General features: G+C 39.1%; 1 protein-coding gene across 10 annotated transcripts in view; it reads left to right on the forward strand.

Annotated features, from left to right (window-relative positions):
• Positions 1-12,059, forward strand: part of LAMA2 (laminin subunit alpha 2) — a 748,112-nt gene that overhangs the window by 531,962 nt on the left and 204,091 nt on the right. For all 10 annotated transcript variants that reach the window (XM_061623807.1, XM_061623808.1, XM_061623810.1 and 7 more), the window contains 2 exons: positions 1,858-1,975; positions 10,611-10,745. In XM_061623807.1, coding sequence (XP_061479791.1) covers positions 1,858-1,975; positions 10,611-10,745 — 253 coding nt within the window. The remainder of the gene's footprint in view (positions 1-1,857; positions 1,976-10,610; positions 10,746-12,059) is intronic.

Raw genomic sequence — 12,059 nt, forward strand, 5'->3', positions numbered from 1 at the left:
CATTTGAAAATTCTCGGATTCAATCCTTGGCAATTCTAGTTGGAAAAGCAGGACTGGTGAAGACCTCTTCATAAGACCCTGAAAAGTTTCAGCCAGTTATAGTACTTGGCTAGATGGGCCAGTGATCCGACTCGGTATAAGATGATTTCATATCTTTCATTGCTATTGTGTCTGCTGCACTGCCTTTTAAATGTACTGTGCTAGCTTGTGCAGCTTGGAAATAAATACGGGAACTCTATATATGTGTGATTCCATATTGTAGCCATTTTAAACATGCTACAGACAGAAGGGGCATGCATGGTAGCAACAAGGGTACAGGGCATACCAGGGGGGTTGGGAAGTAGGAAGGCTATGAGGGCCATAAGTGAGTTCAATGAAGCCTGACTTCTCCTTTGAGTATTTGTGAATTGATTCCTTAATTCTGACACACATACAAATAGGATTGTCTGACATGTTTGTAAATGCAGCACTGCAGATCACTGAGACAATGCAGCAAAATAATACAAAGCAAACTTATGCTGACTATAGGTGCAAGTATAAAAACAACAATTCTAGAGGGAGCTCTTTATTAGCTATGCAATTTAGTAGCAATACTAATCATGTTTCTGCATGAAAGTGGTGCTATTACAGTGAGCAATTCAGAGGCTGCCATTAAAAACGTAATGCTAATATTTTTCTCCTGCTGTGTTAATTCTGTTATTCCTGTTTTCAGATTTACTGCTCAAAATTGAAACATTTCTTACATTAGATGGCTGTTTTCCCTTTTCAAGGAAAGTGGACTAGGGCAATCAATCTACTTGAACTGGAACTGTGTGTTCCATTTCAGTGTTAATTATTTCAGCATTTCTAATATAGACTGGGTGACAGTATTTAAAATCCATTAAGTATGTTCCAGGCAGCAGCCAATCCTCACTTACCATGAGCACTGCTTTCTAACACATGACAGGTGGCTTTTGTGGAACCCAACCATGTAGTTAGCTGCTGCTGTCTTTTTACATGTCTTTTTGTGGCATGTGGGCCACTTCTATTGGCTCCAAAGGGATGGGGCTCTTTGTAAGAAAAGTACGGAAACTGCTGGGTAAGTCACCACTTCTCCTTTCTTCTGCCACCCCCCTGTGCCTCCCTAGTCCTGCTTGTCACCCCATGCATATTCATACACATGCATATACTTGTGCGCATTCACAGATGTTCTATCAGCAACATCCTTCACAAAACATGTATCATCTGAGATGCCTCAGAAGACTCAACCGTGTGTCTCCTCTCTACCAGAGCTTGGAAAAGTTACTTTTTTGAACTACAACTCCCATCAGCCCCAGCCAGCATGGCCACTGGATTGGGCTGATGGGAGTTGTAGTTCAAAAAAGTAACTTTTCCAAGCTCTGTAAACAAGAAAAACCCCTTATATGCCATGATAAGTGTGTTGGAACATCTGTCTGAGTTTCTTCATGATATTCTAACAAAATATTAGATTCTGGCTGCAAATCTTAAAAGCTCAGACAGGCAAGTTGCCAGTGCTTTGAAGTGTGTTGCATATCCTGTAAGTTATATTTTGTTTGCAGAGTTCTATTATTTTGGCTGTAAAATTAAAAACAAAATAACATTGAAGGTGAATAAGCAAGTATACTTTGCATTAGTTCCCCTGCTACAGACTAATAATGGCTAAAAATGAAGTTAAAGATGGTGCTGGCTTTGATCTTCCTTTGAGACAGACAAAAATAAATGTTGTTTTTCTTATGTGGATGATGCCAAGAGGCTGAGAAAAATGTAGCTATATTCATCTTGTGTATCAACTGAAGCCAAATAAATGCTGAAGAGATTCATTAGCTAGTTTTAATTTTCTCGCCTCCCTTCTGCCAGAATTTCTGAGATCTCCATGGAAGTTGCAGAGGAAGGAAATGTATCAGGAAGGACACCTCATGCACAATTGATTGAGAAATGTGACTGCCCTTTGGGCCATTTTGGCTTGTCGTGTGAGGTAGAGTAATTCTTCCATTCATATGTGTCTATAATGTATCCAGTTTATCACTATTGATGATGTTGAAGACTGGAGATGAGTGGTTTCCACTATTCTATTCCTTTATTGAATGGGTGGAGGACCTGTAGTCCTCCTGATGTTTTTGGCCAATGATCTTGGATGTCAGCATTTAACTTATGCATTTCTGTACATGAGAACCACAAAAATGATCTTGATGTAATCATATATACAGTTCCATAAATATAATGTGTGTGGAGGGGGATCGTATTTTATTAATCCATGCATTTTCATATATGCACTGGGAAAACACTATGTTGAGAAAGAATGAGAAATTTAAATACCAATGTATGATTCCTAGGGTTTTCTGCAGAACTGTACCCTCCTCTCTCTGTGTTAGGCAGCTTCACACATTACATTTAAGCTAAGTGTGAGAGAAAGAGAGTGTGATCATTGAGAAGACATAGGTTTTGTAAAATCGATTCATGATGGAGAAATGCATCTGGCAACATTTGCCCAACAACTTCATATATGCGGAACGCCACCAATTCATTCAAACTCAGACTGGCTTTGTGCTTCCGTTAATGCAGATTTTCTTGTCTGCCCAAACTGAACTGTACATGGTGAATGTTCTTAATGGATTAGGCAATTTTTTATTGTTTATTTTTATATTTCTGTGCTGCCCTTCAACCCTAAGAGCCCCAAGCTAGTTTATAACAAAAACAATCTCAATATTGTTGTTTGATACAAAAACCTCATTGAGATTTGGTCTACCAGTGGTTATTGGCCTGAATAGATAAATAAAACGATTATATCAGTGATTGGATCACCTGCTGTTGTGAAGGTTGTGTGTGTTCAGTGTTGAGGGAGAGAATTAATTCTGCCAATTTAATTTCCCACTCTCAGCTTGTATGTACAGATATTGTGACAGATCTGAACAGATTGCATAGTCTTCAGAGGCACACTGCCACTGAACATAAAATTTTCATTTTCATACAGAATACCTGCTTTCACCTGCAGGGCAAACAGCAGCTTTGAGGGCACTATTTAGATTGAAAAATGACACAGGAGAAAGGATTAACCGAGTGCTTTGGATCCAATCCAGTTTAGTCTTCTACCCCCATGACTGCTTTTAACCTTTAAAAAAATGTCTGGAGATGTGATTCTGAATGTACCTATATTATCACATCCAGTTTGAACCCTGAGTCAGTATTCAAGACACTAGGCTATATCCAAATAAGTCATACTCAGAGTAGTCTCATTGAAATCAACAGGCTTAAGTTTGTTTGTTTATTTGATTTATATCCCACCCTTCCTCCCAGTAGGAGCCCAGGGCAGCAAATGAAAGCACCAGAAACACTTTAAGCATCATAAAAACAGACTTTAAAATATATTAAAACGTTTTAAAACATCTTTAAAAACATTTTTTAAAAAGCTTTAAAAATATATTTTGAAAAAAAGAAAAGAAAAGGTTTAAAAACATCTTAAAAAGCAATTCCATCACAGACGCAGACTGGGATAAGGTCTCTACTTAAAAGGCTTGTTGAAAGAGGAAGGTTTTCAGTAGGCGCCGAAAAGATAACAGAGATGGTACCTGTCTAATATTTAAGGGGAGGGAATTCCAAAGGGTACGTGCCACTACACTAAACGTCTATTTCCTATGTTGTGTAGAACGGACCTCCTGATAAGATGGTATCTGCAAGAGGTCCTCTCCTGCAGAGTGCAGTGATTGACTGGGTATATAAGGGATAAAATGATCTTTCAGGTATCCTGGTCCCAAGCTGTATGGCGCTTTGTATACCAAAACTAGAACCTGTAAGTTAGCCCAGTAGCTAATAGGCAGCCAGTGCAATTCTTTCAGCAGTGGGGTGACATGTTGGGGATACCCTGCCCCAGTTACATCAACTGATTTCAGTGGGTCTACTCTGAATAACTTAGCTGGATTAGATGGGCTTTGGTCTGATCCTGCAAGGCAATTCTTTTGTTCTTTTGAATCTGCGGCCACAATTCCAAACCACTGGTGTTTTCATAATGGACAGTATGAGGAAATTCAAACAGAACCTTGTCGATTTGACTAGGTTAGTAAGTAGGTACTCTAAAAAAATGAATGGATATAAACAAAACCTGATAGAGCTGTAAAAGTTATGACATCCAGTTGTTGAACATATTCTCAGTGCACCAACATTGTATTGCAGGTCTTCATGATTTTGTTTTCCTGCTTTTAGAGAAACTGCTTTTCATTGAGATTGACATTTGTTGTTTTATTTTTTTATTAGTTATATGCATAACATGCATATCAAAGTTGTTCATAATGGAATTTAGAGATGACAGTGACTTGAAAACTTTACATCTAACTTCCAAAGTACAATTGTGAAATGGTTTAAGTTTTTTAACAAATACACTATGTGCAGCTTATCAACTGAGAAATGCCATTATATGCCTAGAGATTATTCATATTTTACTTACATTTCCACTCCAAAAAAAATTTCACAGAGTAATGCAAACAGCATATCAGAGAATATAGGAGATATTTCAGTGTTATTCAAAGACTTAACGTGTTGGTTGGTTGTTTATATCCAGTGTCAAGTGTTTCTAAAGTTACTGGTACTCTTCAAACATTTTGTTATGCTTCATGATTTCAATAAATGCATTTCACAGAATTCAGGAATGTATAGTGAAGAACAAAATCATTTCCATGTGAGATTATTCATCTAAATTAGAATTTGCCCCAAGTCTTGATAATGCCAAATAAACAGAGGGTTTGGTGAGGGGGCCAGTGTGCAATGTTAGCATAACAAGTCTTTCAAATCCAAAGTGAATGTAAGGGATCTGAAATGATCTGCTGAATCTTTTAAAAGCAATGAATTGATCCAGACTTAGACATGCTTAAAGCAGATCCACTGAAATACATGGGACATAAATAAATGAACAGAATGTGGATTGAAACGCATTTCACCAACCTAAGAGCCAGAAAACATGTGGTGTAGCTCTGTCCTTCAGAGCAGAGTGGTTTCTTTGACAAATAGTCAGAGCAGGAGCCCCAATCAGGACCATAGTGTATGGGGTAGGGGCAGCTTTAACCCTTTCCCCATCCCTGTTGTATGCCTGATATAATTGGGACCTTTTTGCCAATGCAGATTGCAGGTGCAGGGGACTGAATGCAGATTCAGCCCAGAGTAGAGGACAAAGGGCTCATCCACACAGCGATTTAGTGTGTGTGTGGTGCTACTTGCATCCCCCTGGAATTCACATGGTTCCCATGACGTTGCAGGCAAGCAGAAGCTAACACACAATTTTCCCTTTTAAATGCATATTAACCCAATCCTCTGATAATTGCCCACTCCCTCTCTCTCTGTCACCAGCCAAAGCTGCGGCTGCCTACTCTGCCTTTCACTCACTCCCCTGTCTGCCTTTCATTCAGGCTTGGACAATGGAGAAGGGATGGGGGGTCTGGTCAGTTTCATTTTTTCTTTCCAGTTGCACACCAAGGCGCTCTCCCGGCTTCAGCCTTGAACTGGAGGGAGTAAACATGTAAAATTAGAGGGCAGGGCCACAAGGAAACAGCGACACTAATCCTTCCCAGAGGAACGCTTACTAGTGTGAATGGAAAACAGCAGATTTGAAGTTACAATTGAGAACTAAGTGTGGACCTGGCAAATCTGTCGTGATAGTAAAAGCAGCATCTTTAGTACAAAGGTATGCTCCCATGTGGATAAGCCCAAGGGCTTAAAGCCCCCTATCCCCTATGCTAGGACCCTGATCCATATTGGGTCCCAACCCTATGCTGGCTATTTGTAAGGAAGAAAGAAAAATCCCTGCAGATCTATGTGACTAATCTAATATGTAGTTTGGCCCTAAGTCCTCTGGAAGTAGTTTTTCAATGCACATTCTCTGGCCTGAAAACAAATGCCTCGGTAATGCAGTAGATATGTATCCATCATATTTCTACTACACTTTAGAATGCATGTCTATTTTAACCTTTATAATTCTTATAGTTCTTTTTCACAGATATGTCCTGAAGTATGTTGTTCTTTAGGACCAGTAAAAAAAAAATGAAGAAAACATGCATAATGTTTAGGGAGATTTTCCACCTAACACAAGAGTTGGGTTTTGTACTTAGTATTATAAGCATACATCCCAGCTATTCAAATACTAGATAACCATTGGTTTTACCAGCCTGTCATGCTTTAGAGAAGCTGTCTTTCCTTTTTAAAAACACATTTATTTGTTTGTTCATTTACTTAAAAAAACCCTAGCAAACTTTTTTTAAAATGTTGCAAGACTGCTGCAGGGCTTAGGGATGGAGGTGTGTTGATGACAGTTTATGAGGTGGGCCTGGGGAGGACTATCGGCTTCTATACTGCAAGGTGGATCTCACAGCCTTACCTGCATTGTCACCATACTGTGTTGGAGATCATTCTAATACTTCCGCAAAACGATGCAGGCATGTGTCTGCTATGTGGGCTTCCAGCACGTAAGGCAGGTGCTGATGTAATTGTCCATTCCCAGCTTTTGGTGCTGCTAGCAGTGCAACAGCAATAGATCTGAGTTAGCAGTTGCCATGCCTCTGCCACCATCTCATGATACTCTACAACAAGGAGTGCATGTTTACTCAGCAGCAAGTCCGATTGTATTCAGTTAGTCTTACTTCAATGCGGATTAGTCCATAGCTCTAGAACCTTAATAGTCCAGTCAGTCCCGGTATAAAATAATTTGCTGAAGTCTAAAGTGAAGAGCTCTAAAACAAAGTACTGGGAAAGCTAAAAGATGAAATCCCCCCCAAAGAAAATGAATCATATATGTAGGAATATAGGAAACTGCCTTACACTTAGTCAAACCACAGACCCATCTAGCTCAGTACTGTTTGTGGACTCATCTACATGGGAGCATTTCTTCATAGGAAATACATTTCTTTTACCTTCACTTTTCATTTGCGTTGTCCACAGTTCCTGCTCAAAAGTTAGCTGCCAATTGCTGTTTCCTATTCACATAAGCAGGCATTCCTCTCTGGAGGATTAGTCTTGCTTTTTCCTTGTGGCCCTGCCCTCTAATTATACATTTCTACTCCCTCTGTTTCCTTGGTGACCAAGCATGCTCCATATGTTCTGCTAGCTGCAGTTTTTGTTGTTGTTATGTGCCTTCAAGTCAATCACGATTTATGGCGACCCTAAGAATCAGCGACCCCCAATAGCATCTGTCATGAACCACCCTGTTCAGATCTTGTAAGTTCAGGTCTGTGGCTTCCTTTATGGAATCAATCCATCTCTTGTTTGGTCTTCCTCTTTTTCTACTCCCTTCTGTTTTTCCCAGCATTATTGTCTTTTCTAGTGAATCATGTCTTCTCATGATGTGTCCAAAGTATGATAACCTTAGTTTCAACATTTTAGCTTCTAGTGACAGTTCTGTTTAATTTGTTCTGACACCCAGTTATTTGTCTTTTTTGCGGTCCATGGTATGCACAAAGCTCTCCTCCAGCACCACATTTCAAATGAGTGGATTTTTCTCTTATCCGCTCTTTTTCACTGTCCAACTTTCACATCCATACATAGAGATTGGGAATACCATGGTCTGAATGATCCTGACTTTAGTGTTCAGTGATACATCATTGCATTTGAGGACCTTTTTCAGTTCTCTCATAGCTGCCCTCCCCAATCCTAGCCTTCTTCTGATTTCTTGACTATTGTCTCCATTTTGGTTAATGACTTTGCCGAGGTATTGATAATCCTTGACAAGTTCAATATCCTCATTGTCAACTTTAAAGTTACATAACTCTTCTGTTGTCATTACTTTAGTCTTCTTAACGTTCAGCTGTAGTCCTGCTTTTGTGCTTTCCTCTTTAACCTTCATCAGCATTCGTTTCAAATCATTACTGGTTTCTGCTAGTAGTATGGTGTCTGCATATCTTAAATTATTGATATTTCTCCCTCCAATTTTCACACCTCCTTCATCTTGGTCCAATCTCGCTTTCCATATGATATGTTCTGCATATAGATTAAACAAGTAGAGTGATAAAATACATCCCTGTCTCACACCTTTCCAATGGGGAACCAATCAGTTTTTCCATATTCTGTCCTTACAGTAGCCTCTTGTGCAGAGTGCTGTGGCACCCCCATTTCTTTTAAAGCATCCCATAGTTTTTCATGATCTACACAATCAAAGGCTTTGCTGTAATCCAGTGATTCTCAAATGGTGCGCCTAGGCACACTGGTGCGCCCTAAGAGGTGGCTAGGTGTGCCTCAAATATTATGAAAGTATATTTTAAAAATGAGAAGAAACCTATTTATATAGGGTAAGTAATAGTTTTCTAAGGTTATTTCTATTCATAGTTTAAAATATATTAATATATTTTTAATTTTGTACACAAAGTGCTCCAGAAAATTTTTATATGTTTTACAGTGCGCTGCAAATCAAAAAGGTTTGAGAACCACTGCTGTAATCTTCTGAAATTTCCTTCTGAAATTCCTTGGTCCATTCCATCATCCAACGTATGTTTGAGATGTGACCTCTGGTGCCTCTTCCCTTTCTGAAGCAGCTTGGACATGTGGCATTTCTTGCTCTATAAGAGCCTTTGTTGTAGAATCTTGAGCATTACTTTACTTGCATGGAATATTAAGGCAATAGTTCGATAATTACTGCATTCCCTGGGATCTCTTTCTTTGGAATTGGGATGTATATTGAACCCTTCTAGTCTGTGGGCCATTGTTTAGTTTTCCATATTTCTTGACAAATATTAGTCACAATTTGGACAGATTCAGTCTCAGTAGCTTGTAGTAACTCTGTTAGTATGCCATCTGTTCCTGGTGATTTGTTTCTTCCAAGTATTTTAAGAGCAGCTTTCACCTCACATTTTAAAATTTCTGGTTCTTCATCATACGGTTCCTCCATGAATGAATCTATCATCCTTGCATCTCTTTTACAGAGTTCTTCAGTGTATTGCTTCCATCTTCCTTTAAAAAACCCCGGAAGTGTGAATATCTGTGTTTTTCCTGGTAGGATACAGCTGAAATACAAATCTTTGCTAGAGCAGTGTTATCTTTTTGCGCACAACCCAGGGGAAAAAGAAAATAAACCACCATTTACAGCAACATAAAAGTGGTCAGGAGGATGGAGGAGAGCAACCAGAAGTTGCTTGTCAGCCTACAGGAAATAAAATGAACGAAGGGAGGAGGAGGGAGTGGATGTGGACAGGGGAACAATTAACACACCCACCTAAAAGCATCAGAGCAAAGTGTCTGCAAGCACTAGAGGAAGGGAATGAAGATTTTTTTCTTCCCTTTTCATATTATCAGTGGACTGGGTTAGTACGGATTTACAGGGGGAAAACTGTGTGATAGCTTCTGTTTGCTGGTAATGTCATGTGAACCATGCAAATTTAAAAGAGATGTGAGTAGCACCAAACACACAGTAAACCGTCATGTAGATGAACCCTATATCAGGGGTGAGAAGCCTATGGCCCTCTAGCTGTTGACTGACTGCATTTCCCAGCATGCCTGACTATTGGGCACAATGAATGAATGAATCATTTATTACAATCATAGACCAAAAATGTATGGAATCCAGCAAGATCTGGAGGGCCTCAGATTCCCTATCCCTGATCTACATGGACTAGCAGCAGCTCTTCGGGGTTTCAGACAGCCCTTCCCAATCCTATATAGAGATGCTGGGTATTGAATCTCTGCATACACACCATGTACTCTACCACTGAGCCACGGCTGTTCCCCAATTTCTTATTGATTTTCAAATTCCTATAGCTGCAGATGTGTTATGACACTGTTGTTATTGCTACTTTGTTGTTATTATCGTCGTCATCATTATTTATTGCTGCTTTTTTGTTTTATCAAGCAATTCTGAAAAGGTGAAATGGACTCTGTCCATAGGTTTAAAATCTAGTTAAAAATTAGATGCGTAAGGGAAGAATGGGATGAGAAAGGAGGGTCAGAAGATGGAGAATTGCTTTTTTCCCCCATCTGTCACCTTTGATAGGAATTTTCAGTATGCTCACTGGTTTTTACTGCTGGGTAACAAACATATACAAGAGTTAAATACTTTTTTTTCAAGGACTAATGGTCTCAGGACATGGTAGCATTTTTATTATTTTGAATTCTTTATTTTTATGGTCTTAAAATTATACAAGTATAAATAATGTAGCCATGCAGACATATTTTGCTAGCTATCACTGGGCATTTGCTTGTTATCTGTCAGCCTGTATATAGGCAGATTTTATCTTGTCATCTCAGAAAAACACACCAAGGACAATGGGAAAACAGAATACTTTTCACTTTGCACAGCTAGTGAGAAATACTATTAGGAAATAGAGGGATGGGTACATGATATACAAGGAGGGAGCATCTAAATGAAAGGTTTCTCTAGCTGTAATATGAAAAGTCTAGTAGTATTGCTGTGCTACTCCAGGGATCTGGCAGCAGAGTTTTCAATTAGGATTGGTTCCGTTGCTTCTAAAGTGTACTGTGCATTGTTTGTAAAACAGCTTAAAGCATGCTGTTGGAATGGGGAAGGGCAGATTGCATGTCAAAACTAGTGGCGATGGAGATGTATCTGCAGTCTTCTACAATACTTTCTACCCTAGCCACAATATAATGAAATTTATCATCCCTCTTCCCCTGCTGTTTTCTTGCAGACATGCTCCCCAGGTTTTTATAAACTTCCTTCCACATCTGCTGGCAGAAGACCAGGTCCAGCTATAGGTGCCTGTGTTCCATGTCAGTGCCATGGCCATAGTGACATGTGTGATCCTGAAACCTCAGTATGTCAGGTATAAAAATTATGCTTTTCCTAGGCTATTTACTACATTTTTTGTCTTTGGGCAGAGTTCTTTTGCAGCATAACCAAACAACAGCAGCCATTGGACTATAGGTTTTTTTTAAGAAAAAAAATCACTTGGGCATTTAGACTTGATTCATACTTTGTTCATTAAATATGTTTTGCTATATATACACCAGCATTTGCAATGGAAAATAAAATAAAGTATGAACTGTAAACACGTACAACCATGTGCTGTGGAAACCCAATTGGCCCCATCTCCTTGGTACATGTCTGGTAGGTACTTACAAGCATGTCTCCGCATCATTTTAGCGTAGATAATACTACAAATATGTTTGCCATACAATTCCTAAAGACAATAGGGCCAATTCTGCCTTTAATTTTTGTGCTTGGGTAGGCATAGGGAGCACGCTAAGAAAAGGAACGCTAAGGTGACTGATTATGGGAAAGAGTTAGTAAAAGTAATGAAATGAGAAAAATATGGGCAAATTTAATAGAATACTTCACGTAGTGGGTAGATGTGTTTGTCAGAGAGTTGGGTGAGCAAATTGAAGACAAGGGAACAGCATGCCAGGATTTTTGATGTCAAGTGATTAGCTGAACTCTATTGACCTTCACTAGGTCTCTGGTGCCTGTGCCATTAGAGATGAATGAGCTCTCCAAAGCTCACCACGAATTAATTCAGAAATGATGCCATGTCTTTAAAAAAACAGAAGATCTTGTTCCATTTTCCTAAGTCAAACTGAGGCCTGAAAAATGACTAACCTCAGGCTTTTAGCCTTTAAATTCACTAAGAGAGTAACAGAATTATTACATTAAAAGGTGTACATTTAAAGGCTACAGAGCAAAAACTAAAGGTGGAAGGGAAATGAGTCCCCTGCTGATAACATCTCTCTGATATATTAACTAGGGCAGAATTAAGAAGCTGGCAATTCTTCTCTGAATTTTATTTTGACTGAAGCCAGAGAAGAACGTGGATCTTTAAAAGTTCAACTCTCCTTTTAAGGTGGATTTAGAGAGTCCGTGATTTTTTTTCTGTCCTGGGCAAACTTTATGAGCATCTCTACATATAAAGTATTGTGATTTGTGGTATCTATGAATACCAGACGCTGTGAAAAACATGGGAAGGCCTTCACCTTCAAGCTCTTGATTGTCAATTTTTGGAAGGCCACTTCCGTGATTTTTTTGGGAGGCCAGTGTTTGAAACAGAATGCCTGACTAGATAAGCCTGAGATCTAACCAGTAATATGTTCCTAGGTTTTTTGTTTGTGTTTGTTTGCTTTTAGCATAAAGTACCAGTGTAATA

This window comes from Rhineura floridana, chromosome 4 (assembly GCF_030035675.1).
Source record: "Rhineura floridana isolate rRhiFlo1 chromosome 4, rRhiFlo1.hap2, whole genome shotgun sequence".
Classification (NCBI taxonomy): Eukaryota; Metazoa; Chordata; class Lepidosauria; order Squamata; family Rhineuridae; genus Rhineura; species Rhineura floridana.